Source organism: Columba livia, chromosome Z, assembly GCF_036013475.1.
Source record: "Columba livia isolate bColLiv1 breed racing homer chromosome Z, bColLiv1.pat.W.v2, whole genome shotgun sequence".
NCBI classification, from domain to species: domain Eukaryota; kingdom Metazoa; phylum Chordata; class Aves; order Columbiformes; family Columbidae; genus Columba; species Columba livia.
The window spans coordinates 53,382,640-53,405,781 of NC_088642.1; the positions used below are offsets into that span (position 1 = coordinate 53,382,640).

At 37.3% G+C, this 23,142-nt stretch overlaps 1 protein-coding gene across 11 annotated transcripts in view; it reads left to right on the plus strand.

Moving 5' to 3' along the window:
* The window catches only part of AGTPBP1 (ATP/GTP binding carboxypeptidase 1), a 77,629-nt gene that overhangs the window by 27,367 nt on the left and 27,120 nt on the right, over positions 1 to 23,142 (plus strand). For 10 of the 11 annotated variants that reach the window (XR_010468952.1, XR_010468953.1, XM_065045842.1 and 7 more), the window contains 16 exons: positions 84 to 230; positions 505 to 636; positions 3,438 to 3,531; positions 4,692 to 4,729; positions 6,263 to 6,471; positions 6,916 to 7,093; positions 9,125 to 9,222; positions 10,248 to 10,364; positions 12,186 to 12,895; positions 16,555 to 16,638; positions 16,916 to 17,002; positions 17,090 to 17,238; positions 18,789 to 18,876; positions 19,580 to 19,724; positions 22,091 to 22,244; positions 22,923 to 23,103. Coding sequence is in view for 9 of the 11 variants with exons in the window: in XM_065045842.1 (XP_064901914.1) it covers positions 84 to 230; positions 505 to 636; positions 3,438 to 3,531; positions 4,692 to 4,729; positions 6,263 to 6,471; positions 6,916 to 7,093; positions 9,125 to 9,222; positions 10,248 to 10,364; positions 12,186 to 12,895; positions 16,555 to 16,638; positions 16,916 to 17,002; positions 17,090 to 17,238; positions 18,789 to 18,876; positions 19,580 to 19,724; positions 22,091 to 22,244; positions 22,923 to 23,103 (2,611 nt within the window). In the remaining 2 variants the exon portion in view is untranslated. Of the gene's footprint in view, positions 1 to 83; positions 231 to 504; positions 637 to 2,739; positions 2,858 to 3,437; positions 3,532 to 4,691; positions 4,730 to 6,262; positions 6,472 to 6,915; positions 7,094 to 9,124; positions 9,223 to 10,247; positions 10,365 to 12,185; positions 12,896 to 16,554; positions 16,639 to 16,915; positions 17,003 to 17,089; positions 17,239 to 18,788; positions 18,877 to 19,579; positions 19,725 to 22,090; positions 22,245 to 22,922; positions 23,104 to 23,142 lie in introns of those variants that run through there. The other variant, XM_065045849.1, reaches the window with a different exon arrangement.

Below are 23,142 nucleotides of genomic sequence, written 5' to 3' on the forward strand. Positions count from 1 at the left end.
AAATACTTCCTTTATGATAACTATATCTTAGGTACTTACTTATTCTTTAGCCTTGGAGAAATCGGTTGAGTTTTAATTTCTAGGTGGTGGTCGGAGAGCAGGCGTCTTGGTCACTAAAGGAGGGACACAGATCTTACTGCAGCTGCTGTTGACTGCTAGCAAAGACTCTCCACTAAACGAAGAATTAATGGTGCTTCTTCATACCCTTCTTGCAAAAATTGGTCCAAAAGGTAATGATAATATACTTAAGTAGTATTGCTTAACACTTTACAGTTTTATACTTGAAACTTAAGAAAAAATTTCTGTTTTATAAACATCCATGTATTCAAAATTGGTAGAGTAGAATAAAAGGAGAAGTAAAATAGAGGGGAGGAAAGAATTATGAAAAGATGATACACAGAGTTGACATTATCAGTAGAAAGAAATCACAGTTCATTTATTTTTTTATATTTTGATAATGATTTCAAAATTAATGTGATTTATTTTGCATTTCTTTCATGTCAGACAAAAAGATTGGCATGAAAGCAAGAATTAATGGTGTCCTAAACATACCACTGAATTTAGTGAGGCAGAATTTGCAGAACCACAGGCTGGTATTACCATGTCTTCAAGTATTAAGAGTTTACTCAACTAACTGTAAGTATTGCAGATAATTATTTTCTTTCCCATGTGATATGAAAATTTTTACCTAGATATGATTAAAAAATGGATCTAAGTGCTTGTTTAATGTTTGATGTTTGAAGTAATTATTTTTATTGGAGTATTTGCTTTTTATATAAAATTATTTGAATTCTAATGAAAGCTGTGAAGCATGTTTGTACTTCTTGTGTATCTTTGGTTTTTGTTCAGTGTGTATGTACATTTATATATATTTGAGACTGTTTTGACCAGTGCTATTGGATGTGCAACATTTTGAGTAATCTAATTTGCATAAATGCTGATGCTTTAAGATTAAAAAATGCTAGTGTTGTGCTTGCAAAAGCACTTCAGATTAAATAATTGTTCTCCTTATTATTCATGGGTTTTTTGCCTTTTCTTATTTCGTTCTTGGTTGATAATTTAAAACTTGCTTCACAGAGAAAATACTTTTTTTCTTTATTTAACCTTTTCCATTGTTTTTGTATTGAAGTGCCCTACTTTTGGACTAATAGTCTACTGCAAGAGTCTAATTCCTTGTCTGGGCAGGTGGTAGGAATTTGATGAAAATAGTGTGGTTCTTATAGTATCTCTGCTGTCTGCCAGGTGCTCTTTAAGTTTATCCTTCGAGCTCAAAATGGCCATTAAGCCTCTTAAGTAAGTGGAAGAAGTGGAAAACATAACTACATTCCTCCAAGAGAACTGATTTGATGATCAATAAGGTTATGTTTTTAGGACATTCATATGAGCACATGTAATTCATAAAGTCTCTATACTTTAAAAATGTGGAAGCTTTGAGGTGTGGCCTCGCCAGTGCTGAGTACAGGGGGACGATCACTTCCCTGGTCCTGCTGGTCACACTAGTTCCAATACAAGCCAGGATGCTGTCGGCCTTTTTGGCCACCTGAGCCCAGTGCTGGCTCATGTTCAGACACCTGTCAACCAAAACCCCCATGCCCTTTTCCACTAGGCAGCTTTCCAGTCACTCTTCCCCAAGCCTGTAGCGCTACCTGGGGTTGTTGTGACAAAAGTGCAGGATTTGTTTCAACTTGACCTTGTTGAACCTCATAAAACTGGCCTCACTCCATCGATCCAGTCTGCCCAGATCCCTCTGTATGGCCTTGCTACCCTCCAGCAGATCAACACTCCCAACTAATTTGGCGTCGCCTGCAAACTTACTAAGGGTGCACTCAATCCCCTCATTGATAAAGAGATTAAACAGAACTGACCCCAATACTGAGCCCTGGGGAACACCACTCATGACTGGCCGCCAGCTGGATTTGGCTCCGTTCAACCACAACTCTTTGATCCTGGCCATCCAGCCAGTTTTTTACCCAGTAAAGAGTATACCCATCCAGGCCATGAGGTGCCAGCTTTTCCAGGAGGGTGCTGTGGGATACAGTGTCAAAGGCTTTACTGAAGTCTAGGTAGGCAAGATCTACATCCCTTCCCTCATCCACTAAGTGGGTCACCTTGTCATAGAAGGAGATCAGGTTGGTCAAGCAGGACCTGCCTTTCATAAACCCATGCTGACCAGGACTGATTGCTTGGTTGTCTTGTATGTGCCATGTGATGTCACTCAGAATGATCTGTTCCATGACCTTCCCTGGCACCGAGGTCAGACTGACAGGTCTGTAGTTCCCCAGATCCTCCTTTCCGCCCTTCCTGTAGATGGACATCACATTTGCCAACCTCCAGTCAACTGAGACCTCCCTGGTTAACCATGACTGCTGCTAAATGATGTGAAGTGGCTCAGTGAGCACCTCTGCCGGCTCCCTCAGTACCTTAGGATGGATCCCATAGACTTGTCTCTGTCCAAGTGGTGTAGCAGGTTGCTAACCATTTTCCCTTGGATTATTTGTGCTTCATTCTACTCCCTGTCCCTGTCTTCTGGCTCGGGGCTGTGTATCACAACTGCTCTGACTGTTGAAGACTGAGGCAAAGAAGGCATTTAGTACCTCAGCCTTTTTGTTGTCCTCTGTCACTGTGTTTCCCCATGCATCCACTAAAGGATGGAGGTTCTCCTTAGCCCCCTTTTTGTTGTTGATATGTCTATAGAAATATTGTGTTAAATTATTAGTTGTTCTCTTCCTTCTTTGTTAGGACTGCATACGGCTAAACTCAAGTCAGGAATTGAATTTCTGTGCCTGTTTCAGCAGTTTGTATTTTCAATGAGCATTGGACTTCAGCTATATTTACAACTAGAATGCTTTTCTTAAATGTAGGTCTTAACGTCATTTCTTTTAATTTGCTCCCTTTCAAGTAATTTTTTTTTTTTTTTTTTTTTGGACATCCATGCGTAATGTAGCTCAGGAAAGCTTATCCCAATGTCATTTCTAAATTTTACAGTGAACACCTGGCTTTCAAATCTTGGTGGATGTGCCTGTTTATCCTGGTAATGAAGGATAATAGCAAGTCATAGAACTTGTTAGACATGAAGCTTTAGAAACCCTGCTGTCTTGATAAAAAGTGGTATTTTTTTAGAAGGAAATTATTTTTTCTAGTTTATCTTATCAACAAAAAGAGCAGAAGCAAGCATTGGAAGCAGTACATTATTTTATTTGTAAAGGTTTGGACTTTTTTTGGTCTTTTCCAAGTTTTATCAGAATTTGATTATCACACTAATTATGTGCAGTGCAGCATGTGCTTGTCATTGTATGTGTTAAAGCACAAACATGTCTAACATGGTTTGTACTTCAAAATTAAATCTCATGGATTTTAGTTTGAGTATATTGATCTTTTTTTTTCTTCTGCTTTTCTTATTACATTATTTTAAAATGGATTGCTTTTAACTCTTACAGCTGTGAATGCAGTGTCCTTGGGAAAGAATGGAGTAGTAGAACTGATGTTTAAGATCATTGGCCCTTTTAGTAAAAAGAACACAAGCCTTATGAAGTAAGTAAGGTCTCTTTAATATAGTATATGGAAAAAACATAGATGCATTTCAAAACTTAAATGTAAATGAAAAATTAATATCAGATAAATCGAATGCAACTCATAACTGGAAAGCTGAAGTGAAAGGAGGTGAGAAGGAGAACCACAAATCTGATAGTTTAAATTTACCCAGTTGAGTAACACAAAATATTAGAATGGCTAGTTATAGTACTGTTAAAAGAATATAAATGTTATTTTTTTGTCTGTAATATTCCCCCTCTCTTTTGTTTAAAGTGAGTTTAGGATAAAAATAGATAAGTGGATCTAACAGGAGGTAGCCCTTTATACAGTACCATCTTCTGGAAGTACATACCTGCGGAAAACTGAATTTTTCATCTAGTTAGCAAAATAATAATCTCATGTTGTTCACATTCTAACTTCAGTACAAAAAATAGCGTTATATTATCTAAATCTAGTATTTGTGGTCACTGGAGTATCTTTAAAAAAAAATGCCCTGCCTGTTTAAGCCCCAGCTAAAATTAGACATATGAACTGTCTATTCCATGATGTGAGTAATCATGATATCCTTGTTTATGGTCTAAGATCAGATGCGTGAAGTCTGCCTTTACAAACAGGGTAAAAATAAGTATGTACATTTTCTAGTTGTACATATTGAGTTAACTGAGGCAAGATCTTTGTCTACAAGAAAAATCCTACACTGTCAATCCTGTATTGTAGTACAGATTGATTAACGTTACTCCTCAATATAGCCATATGCTGCCAGTTTTGACCTACAGTTTTCTAAAATGGTGTCTTTTGCTTTGTGGAAGTACTTATTCTGCTGCTAATATAAAAATAGGAGTTTCAGAAGTGTCTCATCCATTGAGTATGGTTCATAAACATTGTCAATTATGGTGGTTTTTTTGAAAAGGCTGAAAGTTTGTCAAGCCATTGCATTGATATTTTTAAATTTCACTGTCCAACTTCAAATATAGTGGAGATGCATGCTATTTTAGTAAAATCAAATTCTAAAAGCAAAGTCTGATACAGTGCACTTAGGGAAACGTGAGAATAGATGCCAAATAAATCTGTTAGCAGTAAATATTTTGTATAGCTTCACAGTGTTGTAGATTAAGCTTACTGGTTGGTTGTTGTTTTGACTTTTCTTGTTATGTTGACAGGGTTGCTTTAGACACACTTGCTGCATTGCTAAAATCAAGTAAGTGTTTGACTACAAGAAACTGTTTGTTTAGTTGAGATATATATATATATGCGTGTATACATATACACAGAATAAAACTAATATTAAGTCTGTGACCAAAACAAAATCAAGGCTAGGAAATTTAGAAATAAGGCTACAGTTTTATCTGCAGTCTCTGGTGCTTTAAGATTTGTGTGGTATATACATATATGTTTAATAATCAGTTACTGTCTCTTCAGTTAAGCAGCAGAAAGGCTGTACTGCTTCTGCGGAACTGATCCGGATGCAAGGCGGAGAAATAACTTTTCACAGTTACTCACCTCAGCCCTTCAATAATGGATAGTGATAGCTTAACTCCGGTGCATCTTCTTTGTATATGCATCTGAAAATATCTGCAGGGGAAAATACAGGGTTTCTGTACATATCTGAGTAACTGGGTCTTGAGACCTAATGACAAGTCTGTCAGTTATGCTCATGAAGTGGAACCAAGGGTAACAAAATGATGCTTTGTTCCCAGACATTGGCTATTTTGGCTCGCAGCAGTGGGTTCTGACAAATGTAATCTCTGCAGATTTTGCACCAGTGTTGTAACTGACAAGGCAATTAAAAACCCATTCTCTCCAAACAGTTAAATAAAAGATACAGCATTCCTAGTAGTTTTAGTGGAGTTGGAGGAGAACTGAGGCGTGATTAGATTTGCAGAAAACCATTTCAGACAAATGACAGGAAACTTTGTACCGATTATTACAGGATGCTGAGTTTTTTTGTTTCATCAGTGTGATACTTTGGTCTTGCAGATTTGTGTATTTACTGATTTTGGAATTTCTCCTCGGGAAATTTAAGGAAAGAAATATTTCCAAATTATTGTCAGTATTCTGTAAATTGGCAACTTTAATGTTGGGGAAAGAAATTAAATGTTGAAAAAGTGTGTCTTTAAAACAGGAGTTCTTGTGTGTTTGGTTTGATATGTCTTATCCAGTTGTGAGGAGTTTCGGCATTGTAACTTCCTACACTTTATATAAGTTAATCTTTTTGTAAAAACACTGATCTCTGGTGTGTAGAGTCCAGTTGTCATACTGATTGCCCAGTATTTGGGGTAGAGGTATTTTGAGTTTTCAAATTTGAGTTATAGTTGCTGCAAAACTGTATGGATTACAAGTGGTAGGTAAGAAGTTTGTTTCACATCTTGTTTCTACACACAGTGTGTGTGCATGGAGATAGGTATGCCTCTTTTTTTTTTTTTTTTTTTTTTTAAATTTGCTAGTTGATGGTATCTTACAATTAACTTTAAGTCTAATACGCACTGTTTTGGCAAACCATGAAAATAACATGCAATGTTGGTCTGAAGAATGAAGTGTGGACTGCTGGCCTCAGTTATTCTGTCATTTCTGTTTAGGTTAATGTAAAATTCTGCTAAGCAGGACTAAAATGCTTCTTAAAATGAAACAATTCAGTTACTTGAGTAAAAATAATAATTTTAACATTTATTTGAAAACAGTAGTGAAGTCTGTTGGCAATTTTTAATTTTCTTTCCTCACTTTTTTTATAAAGAAACAAATGCCAGGAGAGCAGTAGACAAAGGATATGTGCAGGTGCTTTTAACGATTTATATTGATTGGCACCGTCATGATAGTCGACACAGATACATGCTGATACGTAAAGGAGTTTTACAGTGCATTAAAAGTGTTACAAGTATCAAACTGGGAAGAAAAGCATTCATTGATGCCAATGGGATGAAAATTCTTTACAACACTTCACAAGTAAGTTTATCTCAGTTTTGTTTTTGTTGTTTTTGCCTCTTTGGCTTTAAAAACACATCCTGACCTCAAATTTGTTATTTTGTGATATTAATGGTCGTTCCTGATTATGGGGGTAAGGATTATTTTCTGTACTTGACTAAAGCAGAATGAAAGAATACAGAATTAAATTCACATTTGCTCTTATTTTGCTGTGACTATTTCTGGGAGGGACTGTTGAACATAATTTAGAAAAACTGAAGGGGAGTGTTTTTATTTAGAAGCTTGGGTTTTTTAAAAAAGTGAATTTGAGTTGGTGTAAATTCTTCAGGTCTTCAAAGGAGATACTAGCAAAATTTATTGTAAACAAAATACTTTGCTGTTAGCGAATTTTAGAAATCTGTAAAAGATTTGTTTATTAGTTTGAGAGATACTTTTCTGTTGTCTTAATTATTTTCCTGTTAATAGGAGTGCCTTGCAGTAAGAACTCTTGATCCCCTTGTCAACACATCCAGCCTAATAATGAGAAAATGTTTTCCTAAAAATCGTCTTCCTTTACCAACGATTAAAAGTGCTTTCCATTTCCAACTCCCGGTTATTCCTACCAGTGGTCCTGTAGCTCAGCTGTACAATTTGCCTCCTGACGGTATGGTAATTTTGTAATGTTTTGTCTTTGAGTATGTCTAACATTGCTTTATGTCAGGTGAAATTAATAGCAATTTTTTGTGTTCTCCACTAAAACTTGGATTCTGAGACTCTTTTTAGCTAGCACAGGGTCTGTGACTGTTAGTGTGGAGCACTAATTTCTAATGATAGATTTTAACTGATGAAAATTATGTCTACACATATGTAGTTATGTTTCCAAGGTATGAAATATAAAAAGGGAACGAAAACATGGTGTTTCTCAAACTCTGAAGTGTAGAGCACAGACTGTACATGTTAGTCTACAAACTTTAGTGGTCTCTCTTTTTAACTCACCGTATATGTTCTCCTATGTGAAATGTAATATAGGTACATCCTGTTTTACAGGAGCGTATATTCCTTGATTTCTGTGTCACTTTGGTAAACTGGATGTAGTGAATTCAGATTAACATGTGCCATTTTAAGCATTGTTTTTTTAAAATTGTTGTGGTTATTCCTTCATTTGCATGGTGAGAAAAGTAGAGCTGTCTTCTTGGACTGTCATGGTCTCTCAGGCAGCACTTGTCTGCAAAGCATTTTTATGGTGCTTTGTAGAAAATAAATTCATCCTATTGTGAACACCTTTCTTTTTTTTTGGGTAATTAATGGTTAATGCATTTGCAGATACGGTGAAACAGCTTGGTACCTGGGTAAGCAACTGTTGAAGTTGCTGTTAGAAAGTGACTCTAAAATGAAGAGGCAAAGTCAGACTCTATAATATCATCTTATTCGCAGTATCTCCTGAAACAAAATGTGAGCTTAGTATGAAGAAGACCGCTGTCTGATTGGAGTTCATATGGGTCAGATGCAAGTTGCAGGTGTTTAGAGTTCATTTTTTCTTCAAAATAGAAAATAGATTCAGAAGTGTGTTCCAAAATCCACAGAAATTAAACATCTACTTATTACAGTATTTTGAGTAATCCGTAAGTGAATATCAGCAAATTTCCTGCATGGAAAATGCTCTTTCAGAACACATAACAAAAACCTTGACACTCAGACTACATGAGATACCCAGAAAAAGATAAAATTTTTCACTAATGAGCAGAACCTGTGTCAGAATAACCAATTAATGCCCACTTCCACATATTAGGGAGATAGCCCAGTTCTCATTAGTCACGTGTAACAGTTTGCTTCCTCTTGTTTTTCTTTGTTGAAAAAGGAGGAAGTCCTAGATCCTTCGGTGTACTGTGTCTCTAACTCTAGTAGAAATTAATTGTTAGTATCTAAATAGTTCCACATGTCTGAAAAATAACATCTTGCTTTATGCGTTGGAGATAATCTCAAGTTCCCAACCTGTCTATGCTAGGCAGTTGCAGTGACCACTCTTGAGTATTTTCCTAACAGGTTGAATCTCCAGTGACATGTTTCAGATTGATTTTTTTTTTTTTCCTCCTTTTTTTTTTTTTTTTTTTTTTTTATTGTTAGGCCCCGTTTAAGCAAGCCAAAAAAGGTGGAGAGGGTACTCTGTCCCACTCTTCTTTGATACTGGGCCAATAGCTCATATGACTAAATGCTGCTGAGACTTGAGGGTTTGGGTTTGTTTTTTTTTACACAGTCATTATTACTTTGGGAAAATGTATTAGTCATCTTGTTTTTTGTGGACCTCAAGCCATGGTGAGATGTTCTTGGCACATTCACATTTTGAAGTATTTTTAATGTCCATCTGTCTTGCTGATGTTTTTGTTTGTTTGTTTGTGTCTTTTTGGGGGCAGCGGGAGGTATTTGGTGTTTTTTTGTCTTTCTTTTGTTTAAAGCAGAAATCTTTGTTTTGACTTAAGACTGAGTGGAAATGTAATAAATTGAGTCTGCCGTATTGTCAAACAAGCACTTTGTTTTGTAGATCTGGTAATAGCAATTAACGTTTACTAGTTGGTTTACACAGTTTTCTCATGTGGTAACTAAAAAAGAAAATAAACCCAGGATACGGAAAAATTTTTTGAGGATATGTATTGCAGAAAATATATAATCTGCCTTACACAACTTTTTTGTACCATAGTGGATGATGTAGTAGATGAAAGTGATGATAACGACGATGCTGAAACAGAATCAGAAATTGAAACCGAAAATGATGATGACAAGGACCAACATTTTAAGGTTGGTATGAGAAAAAACTAATACACAAAACTCAGGCATAACAGTTTTTTATTTTATTTAAATTGCTTGAGTCATGTATGCAGCCATATGTTTCAAGTGTTAGAAGGACCTTGAGGAGGTTTTCAGGGCAATTTCTAAAACCAAAAAAAGAACTAATTAAACTTAAGGAAGGTGGATACTTCTTGAAAATATCAGCCTTTATTATTCAGGTTTCTGCAAGAGTTTTATCAAAATCTGTTTGCTTCACACGTGGTGTGTCTGGAGTATGGTGGAACAGAACAGCATACTCTTTTAGCAGTGTTCTGTTGCCGATGTGTGTTTCTCTCAGCTTGCTATTCCCACCTAAGCTGCTCAGTATGTAGGAACTACTCTGACATTTTCCATTACTCTGGACTAGGTCAGTGTTTCAGTAAGGTAGCTTTGAAGTTCAGCAAACTGTAGAGGTACAGATAAGACCTTTCATGGTTGTATCACTTTGAGAAGGTCTTGTTCTGCACTCCAGCTGCCAGTCAGGACATGAAAGGACATTTGGTCAGGACTGCCGTATTCTGTATTTTTATGTTACATATATTCAGGAGTGAACTGAATTGCCTGTCCCTGGACTGGAAAGATAAATATTATTCAAGGCTCTCATGAGCCCGGATGAGGGGAGTATCTTCCATAGAAACAGTTATTCCTTTGTCATTGCAGTCAGATGAAATCTCCATGTTCCAGGTTGCAGTAGTTGGATTATGCAAAGACATATGTGAAATGCAGTCTGATGTCTGATGTCTGTGCATCATACACTTGGATGAAAGGAAGAAAATGGAGATGTTTTTAATATTTCTGGTGAAATGGAGGCATTGGCATGCTGATGAAACTGAGCTGCTTAAACCTTCATGGTGAAAGATGCAGTTTAGGTAATTTTCAAATAGTGATATTCAGCTTTTAAAGCATCATCATGTCAGAAGTAAAAGGTGAATGTAATTATTGCAGAAGTTCATTTATTCTGGATGGAAAATTAATTTGTTCTGGTGCTCTTTCAGAATGATGATATTGAGACTGATATTGATAAACTGAAACCTAGACAGGAATTGGGAAGACCCATAGAGGAACTGAAAATGTATGAGCAGTTTTTCCCAGAACTTTCAGAAAACTTTCAGGTAAGTATATAATTCCCAGGGCATTCATCATCATGATGGGTTAACTCTGGAATACACTTTGACAATCTTTTTTGAGTGGGTAGTTCCTCTAGCCAAAAAGTGAGAGTCTGCAGTTCTAGAGCTACATATGAGAGTGCTATATAGTGAGCTGTTTAGTTAAATGTTATGGGTTCCTTTAATCAGAGAAGGGGACTGTGTGAAGATATAAAGGAAAGTTGTTTTCTGATGTCTGCTTGACCAACCTGATCTCCTTCTATGACAAGGAGACCCGCTTAGTGGATATGGGAAAGGCTGTGGATATTGCCTACCTAGACTTCAGTAAAGCCTATGACACTGTGTCCCACAGCATTCTCCTAGAGAAACTGGCAGCTCATGGCCTGGATGAGTGCACTCTTCTCTGGCTAAAAAACTGGCTGGATGGCCGGGATCAAAGAGTTGTGGGGAATGGAGTTAAATTCAGTTGGCTACTGGTCACAAGTAGTGTTTCCCAGGGCTCAGTATTAGGGCCAGTTCTGTTTAATCTCTTTATCAATGATCTGGATGAGGGGACTGAGTGCACCTTCAGTAAGCTTGCAGGCGACACCAAGTTGGGTGGGAGTGTTGATCTGCTGGAGGATAGGAAGGCCATACGGAGGGATCTGGACAGACTGGATTGAAGGACTGAGGCCAGTTTTATGAGGTTCAACAAGGCCAAGTGCCAGGTCCTGCACTTGTGTCACAACAAACCCAGGCAGCGCTACAGGCTGGGCAAAGAGTGGCTGGAAAGCTGCCTGGCAGAGGAGGACATGGGGATGTTGGTCAACAGGTAGCTGAAAATGAGCCAGCAGTGTGCCCAGATGGTCAAGAAAATCAACAGCACCCCAGCTTGTATTGGAACTAGTGTGGCCAGCAGGACTAGGGAAGTGATCGTCTCCCTGCTGATGAGGCCGCACCACAAATCCTGTGTTCAGTTTTGGGCCCCTCACTAAAAGAAAGACTTTGAGGTGCTGGAGAGAGTTTAGAGAATGGCACTGAAGCTGGTGAGAGGTCTGAAGCACAAGTCTGATGAGGAGCAGCTGAGGGAACTGGGGCTATTTAGCCTGAAGAAAAGGAGGCTGAGAGGAGACCTTGTTGCTGTCTGCAGGTGCCTGAAAGGAGGTTGTAGCATGGAGGGTGTTGGTCTCTTCTCCCAAGTAGCAAGTGACAGGGTGAGAGGAAATGGCCCCAAATTTTGCCGGGAATGTTTAGTTTGGATATTAGGAGAAATCTCTTCACCAAAGTCATTGTCAGGCATTGGAACAGGCTGCCCAGGGCAGTGATGGAGTCACCATCTGTGGAGGTGTTTAAAAGATGTGACGTGGTTTAGAGGTGCACCTTGTAGTGTGAGGTTAATGGCTGGACTCAATGATCATAAAGATATTTTCCAACCTAAACAATTCTGTGATTCTGTGTTTATTGTGCACTGCAGAAAGCAAAATGGTAAGAAAGGACACAAGACTTTTGACAAAGATTCATTGCATTAGATATTTCCTTAAATGCTGTGCAGTTCTTTAAATAGTTGGTTAAAATAGCTGGGGAATTACATGATAATTTGTTATTGATGATCTACTTGTTTACTGCTTTGACACCTTTTTCTTGGAAAAGCTGAAACTTTATTGCTAGATTTATATAAGTTTAAAACATAATAACTGGTGTTTTTTAAATTACACTTATTTTGGATTTTTGCAAAACATACCTCAGAAAAAATGAAAGAGAAAGGTTTCTAATATGAATGAAACTTTAGGAACGGTTTATTACTTTTTCAAATAAAGCTTATTATTTTTTCTCTTTTATTTTTTTAAGGAATGTGACTTAGTTTCCAAGGAACCAAAGCCTTTTGTACCTGATGCAAATATGAGTGGGCCTATTGTTGTTCCTACCGCAGGAGAGGAGCACCCTACTGAAGCAAAGCAGTCAATGAAAGGAGTTGCTTTGAAGGAGAGCAATCCTTTATTGACAGAGGAATACAATAGAAGGCCAGCCTTTCTGGAACTACCAAAGAAAGACAGTATCAAAGACAGTAGTTTACATCAGCAAAACGATGAAAGAAACCTGCTTCCGTCATGCCAGTGTCTAAGCCAAGAAATTGTGAAAGGGTTGGACAGAATCAGTCTGCAGAACAATGTGAAAAATGATCAGTACTATGGTACAAGTTTTGTGATAAAGAAGGAAAGCAAAGCTAGCCTTACCACAATTGCTTGTAGTAAACCTTGTGAACATGTTTCGCCTTGTGGAAGTAGCCTCTTTGAAGGATCATCTGTCCAGCTGGGAAAACTCTGCTGTGCCGGAGTGGATTCAGAGGAGGAGGATTCCAGATCTAGTTCACCTGGGGAACAAGTTATGCTTGAGGTTTCTGATGTGTCACCAGTTCATGACTGTGATCTTTATATTGAAATGGTAAAAAACACAAAGTCTATTCCTGAATATTCAGAAGTGGCCTATCCAGATTATTTTGGCCATATTCCACCCCCATTTAAGGAGCCTATTCTGGAAAGGCCATATGGAGTGCAGAGGTGAGTTACCATACTCCTTTTTTGTTGTTGTTTTTGTTCCCTTGAGAAACAATCTTTAGGATGAGATTAACAGGCACATAGACAATATTTACTTTGGTGTCTAAAACTATTTCATTGAATAGTTTGAAGCAGTTTGAAGGTAGGTGAGTCGGAATTGATCGATGCAGAGCCATAAACAAGAACACAATCTGATTCTGTAATTGCTAATTCTGTAATTCAGCTTCTAAATACTGTTTAATTTATAGTTTCCCTTTCTGCCTTCCCACCATCTCCCATCTCAATTCTGTAGTTTGGAAAAAAAACCAAAAACCAAACAAACAGAAAAACAAACAAAAAGCCCAACCCAAGTCAAAAAACCCCAACCACAACAACAACAATAAATACACACACAAAAAGAAAAAAAAAAAAGAAAAAGAAAACAACAACAACAAAAAACAACACACAAAACCCACCAACCTGAATGCTCTCTTCAGGTCTTAGCAAAGATTGGACAGTTAGTGGTTTAAAGGTACTTCAGCTCTTCTCATTGCTGTTCTAACAAAGCTGTCTTTCAGGAAAATGTAGTGTGAAAAATGAAAAAAATTTAATACACTTAAGTGTTTGTTTTAGTGTTTGCAGTATAACGGAATTTAGAGGTAACAAATGCTGAGGATTCAGTGTGTGTTAGGTCCTGCAGAATGATGCACAATAAACACAGAATGAAAAATAAAACAAACTAACAAAAGCAGTACATCAACACACGCATTTGTTTCTTCACTGTGACATATTGGAAGATGAGGAAGGGTGATGTGACTTTTAAGAATAATTTGCAGAGGTGGTATGACGAGCTGACTCATACGGATAGTAAGTTACTTATAAAGACAAATGAATTTGTTAGCAGAACGCATAATAGTAGGTATAATATTTACCACTAGCTTAATTATTAGACTAAATGCTTTCAGCTTCGTACTTCAACCAGTTTGATGAGATTCTTCATGTTTACATTTAGTTATTAAAATGATAAAGAGATTAAGTGTCTTTACATGGTATAATTAAAAATCCTTTGGCTGTTTCACCAGTTTTGTAAAAAAGTGTTCTCTCTACTGAAATGATCAAGTGTTGAAACACTGGTGACGTATTGAATATACTGTTACTAGAAAGCACCATTCAGTGTTGAAGAAGAATCTTGCCTATAAGCTTATTTCTTAAATACATTCAGCTGAATCAGAAGAGAGATAGTCTTGAGACAGAAATCACCTAAGAACTGCATTTTAAAAAAAATCTTGCAAATCTTCGTGTATGTTTTTGTAGTACTTAGTAATTCTGAATTAATTCTGAGTAAGATTCAGTGAAGTCAGATAAAATTTGTAATTCCAATGCTCATTATTCTTGTGTATATAAAGCACTTTATTAACTCTGACTTTTAACCAACAAACAGTACTTGTGTGGCTATACATAAAGCTGATTTCTAAACTACGAAGGTAATTCTAGAGTATATTTAAGTGTAACTTTTAAATGTTTTATTTTTGCTGTCTTTTCTATGTTGAAAGTAACTTTTTTGGGTCTTGTGTGAAACAATAATGAAATATCAGGTAATACTGCTAAACTTCGATCAAAAATCCTGCATCACCTTTTAAAGGCACACTGTTCTAAGAATTCAGTTTTCTACGAATGACTCAGTCTTGTTACTGCAATGTAACAAATTTCTGAAAAGGAAACCTGTTCAAAGAGGGCTTAATCTTTTTAGAAATTTATAGTTTACAGGTAGGTGGTGAAAATTAGTTTGGTAGGGGGACATGGAGAAGCTTTTAAGTCTTCTAAGGCTCTGTCCACACATTTTTGGCATTCAGTGGGATTTATGCTCTCCTTAATGTTAGTAGTTGCTGCTTATCAGCTAAGTCTTTTTTAAAAAACAAATGATTCCCTTCATCCATCCATCCAAATTACAATTTAAGAAAAAGTTAGGGGGAAGCCGAGGTGGGGAGTTAGGTTTTATTTTTTTCTTTTTACTGTTATTAGACAAATGTGTGGAATTTTGGGAGGAGATTTAGTCTAGCAATATGCTCAGAGATGCAGTGCTTTTGAGTTCATGCTTTGGAGTGGTTTTGGTTTTTTGTTTACATTTAGTAACATGTAATTTTCTCCAAATGTTTCACTGAATTACTGTTGTAATTGAGAATAACTGAAGTGGCTTCTATCATTCTACCTTTTAGGGAAGGAATTATTATATAGTTCAATACCCTGTATATTTGAGTTTAAATTCCTATTTTTTTCCTTTCCTTAAAAATTTAGGTTGCTTTTTTTTTTGCTGCACGCTTTCGTATTTTCTAGTCACTTTAAGTATTTTCTGATCATCTGACACTTAGAAGTGATCATGAGGTAAATCAGGATCTACAAAGGACTAATCTGTAAGCAGAGAGCTGCACATCAACAGTGTTGGTTTTGTATTTTTTTCCTTTAATTATCTTAAAATAGATTCTCTTTTCTCCACCCCCTCCCCCCCCGCCTTTTTTTTTTTATTTTGGAACCTGAAAATGTCTGGTGCTACCTTTCCTTTTTGTGTGCATCTTGAAACTATTTCTTCTTTCTTTTTGTCTACATTGGTTATTGCTCTGGTATTTGAATGCCTCATATTCGTTAATGGATTTTCTCTTGGCAAAACTCCTGTGATGACAGGAAGTTTTATGACCCTTTAGACCTGAGGCATACTGAGATCTAAGGAGTTGTGTAAGATCAAGTGCAAGATCAAAAATCTGTAGTTTTGCCCTGAGCTGAACCTGATCAGATAGATTCTGGTGTGTCAGCGTCTTTTCAATTCTGTCAGTACATTGGAGTCGTGACTTGTTTTCTCTTCCAGTTAGTTTTGATTTAATACAAGGCACTAGAGTTGTGCACTTACCTTCTTTTACTCATTTGTTAACAATATTTATTTTAATTAAATGGAGAATTTCCAGCCTGAACGTACTTTGCCACTCTGTTCCTCTATTTTCATTGTTAATCTGCTTCCTTTTCTTCTTATTGCAGGTGCTGTGCAAGCTTTTCAACACAGCTCTGCTACTATATTTCATTCTTGAACTGCAGCAATTTCTTACTTTTCCCAACCAGGACCTAGATACTGCCAGTTGTGCAATGGTTTTATGATCTGGATAAACATTCACCTGGCATTTGGCTGACATCACCAAATTCATTCTTATTTGTTACCTAGTCGATAAATGAACCTAGATCTCCAGAGGTGAAAAGCTAGTGCACTAACACGCTCACTGCACGGCCTACTTTCTAAAACTCTTTAATTTTAGTTATGGTAGGACTCGTGTAAGTTACTAATGTTACCAAGTGCTGTCCTGGATTTAAGTATTAACATAAGTAATGTTTGAGTAATTCCTGCTTCTAGTATAAAGTATGAAATGTTGCATTTTTTTCCATAAGATAAAACCCAGTGGGTTGCGTGCATGAAAACTCAGTTCCCTCACATAAAAATGTTGGACTCAGTCAGCTGTGAATGCAGGTGTTCAAACTTAAGTACACTTACAGCTTGTGCACATAAGTGGGGTTGAGGCTGAGATCTCTCTGAAAATCTGTCCCAGTGTCTTCATGTCAATGTTCTTGTATGAGGTAGTTCCTCTTTTGTGATTGAAAACAGTATGCAACATTTTAAATGGGAACTCTGCTTTTTATTTTAGGACAAAAATCTCTCAAGATATTGAAAGACTGATTCATCAAAATGACATTATAGACAGAGTTGTATATGACCTTGATAATTCCAGGTAAGTTTTTACCCTTCTGAAAAAAACACTCAGCGCGTTTTCTAAGTCTGTTCTGCTTCCTCTGTGATACGATTTGTGTTACAATACTTAAAGCAGTACTATTTTGACAGACTTCAATGAAAGTTTCATCTGATGTAACTGTTTCTTCTGTCCAGGCTGTATTTAGAGGAAGTTTCAAAATAATTTCTGAATTACCAAGTGAGGGCTAAAATAGACTTAATGAGTTTGTTCTAGTTAAGTTTGTTTTTTTCATTTTGGTCCCTTTTTCTACTCATAGCTGTTCAGTACCAGAGGAAGCAGATGTTTTGAAGTTTAATTCCAAATTTGAATCTGGAAACCTGCGCAAAGTTATTCAGATCAGAAAGTAAGATAATTCAGCTCTTCTTTTCACACATAAGGCCTTTATTTCTGCTTTTAAAAGACTCATTGATTTGTTTTTGTTTATCTTTAGAAACGAGTATGATCTAATTCTGAACTCGGATATAAATAGCAATCATTATCATCAATGGTTTTACTTTGAAGTCAGTGGAATGAAAACTGGCATCAGTTACCGGTTTAACATCATTAACTGTGAAAAGTCAAACAGTCAATTTAACTACGGTAAGATACATTTCCCATACTTTGAGAAGAAATATGTAGAAAAATATCTGTGATAAACAGCTCAGCTGTTTCCTTCCCTTTGCCTCAGGATCAGTAATATATTCATATTGTCAGATCAGATTCTTTTTTTAATAGTATTACTAGAGAATGTTTTGACAAGTTTCAGTTAAAAAGAAGAAAAATGTCTTATAACACTGGCTGCCAGTTTTTAAATGATATGTTGTTGTAAGTCAGGCCAAAGCAGAAGAAATTTACTGGTGGCAGCAGCTAAAATTTGTTCTAAGGCCGTTGTCAGGGGGACAGCATCGAAGCCTGTTGATGCATGTATGTGCAAGAAGAATGTCAGCTGTCATTAATTGCTTTCTGAATAGAGGTGTATTTTCAGACGTGAAAGTGAGTGGAGACATTCTCAAATAGTTTTGTCTTATTGGTGGGAAGAGAGGCACATTATGTGAGAAGGAAAGTAAGTCTCCTTTGAAATGCTGACCTTTGTAGGTGACCCTTGCAGTCTCCTGCGAGTAGTGTTTGCTGCATGTACCTCATCCGAAAGTACGGACTTACTGAATATGCCTATTTTCCACTTGTTGGGAAGCGGGTGGGGTGTGTGTGTCATTCAGCTTAAAAACATTTATTTTGTGAAGTTTGTTTTGTTTTGTTTTTTTCTTGCTGGATTTTCTGAAATTTGTTCTTTAGGAAGGAGGAAGAGAAGCTTGCCTCTCCCGCCTCAACCTCAAACTCTTAGGACAAGAGTAACAGCATACTCTTTTTTTTTTTCTCATAATTGTACAATTCACATTGATAAAATCCAAGAATATCAGGTAGTTTCACTGGTAATAAGATGCTTTTAAATATTTACTAATCTTCGTCAGTTTAGGTCTGAATTCATTTTTGCATATACTTACCTGATGGTTACTTTTGTTTTTTTTAAGTACACTGACTGAATCACTGAATATATTTGGCTAATTTGAACATATTTGGCTAATTTAACTAGTAAACAATGTTCAATTAGTAGGTATTATTTTCTGCTCCAACTAAATATTAAGTATTCGATGTAAGTATAGTCTCCAAAAATATATGTTTTAAAGAGTTACTGGTTTAGAAAAAAATTGTCCTTAGAGATCAGTTTTTTTCGCAGCTATCCAGCTGAATGGGTGTTAATATCCATTTTATATTATCTTTGAATCCTTTTCGTAATGGTGAGTTGGCTGTAGGAGGACCCAAGACTTCTTGTAGATTACCATTCATGCTAACTACATCTTTCATTTAAACATTTTTTTTTTTGGTCTTCTGTAGATCTGATTATTTTTATTCTTTAATTTGTTATTTTCTGAAAATTTGGACATGATGAGGGGGAGATAGGGAAGAATCTTCTGTCCCCTGGTTGAAAGAGTGTACAATACTCAGACCTTCATGAAAATATACTCCATGATGGCAAGTTAATGAGTATAGATAGTTCAGAGACTTTCATGTAAGTGTTGATGTTGTCCATTACTGCTAAGATCTTGATGGTTGATGTTAAGTGTTAAAGTGAGATGTATTTTTTATTTAAGGTATGCAGCCCCTCATGTATTCTGTTCAAGAAGCATTAAATTCTCGACCATCTTGGACTCGTGTTGGGACAGATATCTGTTACTATAAGTAAGTACACCAGTCAAACATACAGCAAATCTTACACTGAAGGTTAGTATGAGGTACAATTTTTGAGGAGAAGTATTTGCTTTTGAGCTTGATAATTCTATTTTAGTAGTTCAGTTTTAAACAGAGTTTTCTTCCTGGATTACCACCGAGAGTAGCTGAAGTGGCTAAGATATAGAGTCTTACTTTTTTAGCACATTCCTAAAATTTATACTGTTCATCTCCTGTACTTCTGTCAGAAATTGCATACTGTTCCAGAGAAGCTTTTAAGGGAACATATATATGCATGCTTTCTTGAAATCCTAATAGTGACTTCCAGTAATACTGATCACGTGGTGCTTGCAATTAGGCTTCTGTATTCTGTGGTGCAATCACTGTAGAGCAGTCCTGGAACACAGAATAAGGTGATAAAGCATATCCACACATTACCTTTCTTGGACAACAATTGTTTGCTTCCTCTTTGTTGTTGTAGTTCTTGTTGTTTGGTTTGTTTGCTTGCCTTTTTCCAATATGAATGATCGTGTATCACTGCTATAAAGAAGTATCTTTACTGATGGTGGGAACCAGTGTATTTAAGCTGGATGTGAGCAGACAAGAAAGACAATCACTAAAAATTTTCCTGGGTCTTGTAATGTGTGTTCAGGAATAACCAATGATATTAACAAAGAACATTCTAATGTGTTTATTATCTTTGTTTTACACTTAGGAATCACTTTTCAAGAAGTTCAATTGCTGCTGGAGGTCAGAAAGGAAAATCTTATTACACAATTACATTCACAGTGACTTTTCAGCATAAAGATGATGTCTGCTACTTTGCTTACCATTATCCATATACATATTCAACTTTAAAGGTGAGAAGATTATGATCTGTTACATATTTTGGGCAATGTGAAACATAAGCATTCACAAGTTAATTCTTTTAATTTATTTTTATAAAGATCAAAATGCTTGTAAAAATGGAGAATTTTCATAAAATATTAGTGTTTAGACTGGTGAAATGTGTAGGTTGTTGTAAAGAACAGTCCCTGGAAAAATAAAATTGATATTTGCTTGTAGGCTAAATGGGTTTTCTGGGCATCGTAATTCATAATTGACTGGAAACAGTGCTAATTGAACGAAGGATTTGTGTTTGAGTCAAATGACTCATATCTTGCTTTTCTACATATACCTCTTCATAACTGACCTATCCAAGTTACTATATTTAAGACAATTAGAAACCTTTTTAGGATAATGAATTAGCCGAAGAAGTGTTGTGAAGCTTTTAGCACTAAGCAAAACTTTTGTCTACAATGTCTCTTGAGTGTTTCTGTCCTAGCAGTAATAGCGAACTGAGGATTCAGTGGCCCCTGTGCAAAAGCGTTGAATGATGCTTTTTACTAAGCCATGCTTGCACTTGGAAGAGGTGCCTGTGCAGGGATGTTATGAGCAGCTGCTGGGGCCTGGTGGTTCCTCCTGCCTGGCTGCTGGAGCCCAGCCAAAGGGCCTGGGGGTGCCTGTTCCAGGCTGCTGGACCGTGACTGCTGCTCTCCTCCTTGCATGTAGGTTCAGCCACTAGCAAGTATGAGTATGTATCCCAAAGAGAGAGAGAGAGAGACACACATACACATTCACTTGCACATGCTGCCCCACCCCATCATGGCTGGATGCACAGACTGGCACAGACAAGGTGCTGCCTTCAACAGCACCCATGTGTAACACTATTAAGAGTTGCTTAGAAGGTAATTGCAGACACCCAAGTAGTATTCTGCTGATAAGTATTGCTGTTCACTAGTCAAAAGTACACACCCACCTACTCTTTAGAATAACAAGCACACACACATTTGTGGATGACTGACGTGGCCCATCCATGCCATACCCCTGCCTAGATCCCTGTCTCTCTTACCTGCTGTGCAGGCATCCAACTTGCAGGGTAATCCAGCCTGATGGTCACTATCAAACAGATGTGTGCACTCACACACTCGTTTCACAGGCACTCTTGCACTTGTGGTTCCTCCCAGACGCCAGCATGGACTTTCTGCCCACCTGATACTCCTGTCTCGACCTGGGGCCTCACACTCCCTGGGTAATTGACCCTGAATTTTGCTGGCAAATTGCACATGCACTTCTCCATGCGCACTAGTGTCAGGGAAGAGGCCTGTTCTGCCCCCTACCCCTGACAGCTGGTACCAGGCACATGGGATGGTAACCCTCGTTCCTACTGTAGGTGCTGGTGCTGAGACACCCTCCCTTGCTTCAGTCACCCTTATCACACCACTAGCTAGTTTTTGGGACACATACTATTCTTGCTGCAGTGGCTGGACACCAGGACCCTCACCCACTCCAGCAGCTGGCACTTAGATACCCTCTTGCTTCTGCTGCTGACACCACAGAACAAAGTATGCCAACACTGCCTACAGCTCCAGCTGCTGGCACCAAGTCCACTCACTTCAATGCCAATAGTAGGTGGCAGTTTGGACACAAAGTCTGTGGTGACAACAGAGATGCTCCCAAAAGGTCTAGCCTCTGCAGCTACTGATGCTGAGACCTTTGATTATTCCAGTTACCAATCCCAAATCCACCCACACCTGTCTTGTTAGTTGTACCTAGTCCAGACAGCACTTGAATGCATGGGATGGGGAGTGGGGCTGCACAGAGAGGTAGCTCAGAGCAGTCTGTAAGGATCAGGTGCATATGTTTTGTGTAGCTCCACAGGCTCCCCTAGAATATCCCAGATCCTTTTGTTCCTTTTGTTTTCTCCTTATCCCTCAGGTACCCCTCTCCAAATCTTTGCCTGTAGATTCCTAATGGCCCGTCAGTTAGAGACTGGAGACATTAGTCTTTGCTATGGTTTCGGTTATGTGTGGTCTGCCAGGATTGTTTCCCTCTGCTGTTAGTTGCTTCTCCATTTACTTGTTATCCCCTTCTGCAGTAGAAAGTCCCTAATCAGATAACCTTAATGAAGCAGAGGTTCTTACTTTCCGCATACCCTTACAGTATCATCTTTTAGAAAATAGTGTTCCCTCTGTGCCTTCATCTTCTTGAAGCAGTTTGAAAAACAGACTCTGAAAAGAGAAGTATTCAGTCAGTCAGAGGTGTAAAGGATGATATTTCATGTATGATGGAAACTTGAACGTTGTTTAGAAAAACAAAAAGATTGATTAAATAGTATGTGTGGAATAGGCTGCGGTATGTGACTGCAAAAGATTTGAAGTATTTTTTCATTATTTTTGGGATGAAGATGCATCTTCACAAGCTGGAATCTATGCACAACCCTCAACAGATATATTTTCGGCAAGATGTTCTCTGTGAGACTTTGGCTGGCAACAGTTGTCCCTTAGTCACTATTACAGCCATGCCAGAGTCCAATTACTATGAACATATCTGTCAGTTCAGTAAGTATGACTTTTCTTTGTCATCATCTGAAAATAATGTAAAACTATCTCTCTATTATCAAAATATTATTAATTGTTGTGCATTGTAAAAATAACAATGTAAAACAAGATTAATGAATTTCATGAAATTAAGAGGCATCAATACTCAGGATTTACTTTGTATTTAATATTTATTTGTTGTAGTCAAATAAGGATATTTATGTCTTGATATATAAGAGAATATATATTAATATATTTTAAATCAGTTGCTAGATATTTTTGTATGTTACATTTTGCAGACAACACGTCTTTGAAAAGAATACCTGGTTTCTGAGTAATGTTTTTCTCCAAATGCTCGGGTTATTTGCTTGCCAAAAAATCTTGCACAAGGCTGATATCTAAGCTATTGTGATTTGAAAGGATCTTTAGTTATGACAGCATTCCTGGTTTGTTCCTCCACTCTGGTATTGCTATTTGGAAAAAAGGCATCAAAGTCATCGTAATTGTTGGCTTGAACTAGTGACTCTATAATTGATTGAATGTAGAGCTCCATTGTGAGAGTTATGTAATTAACTGTCCTTATAACAATGTTCTGGCAAACTCTGTCAATAATACTGGTACTGTATTTTGCCTTGTGATAAATGAGGCTGGCCATTGCCTGTTTTCAATGAACAAACTGTACTTCTGTACTTCTTTTAGGGAATCGTCCTTATGTTTTCCTCTCTGCTCGTGTACATCCTGGAGAGACTAATGCGAGCTGGGTTATGAAGGGAACGCTGGAATACCTTATGAGCAATAATCCAAGTGCACAATGTTTACGAGAATCTTATATTTTCAAAATTATTCCCATGCTCAATCCAGATGGTGTCATCAATGGAAAGTAAGCATAAGTTTACTCACAAATATGTAACCTGTACTA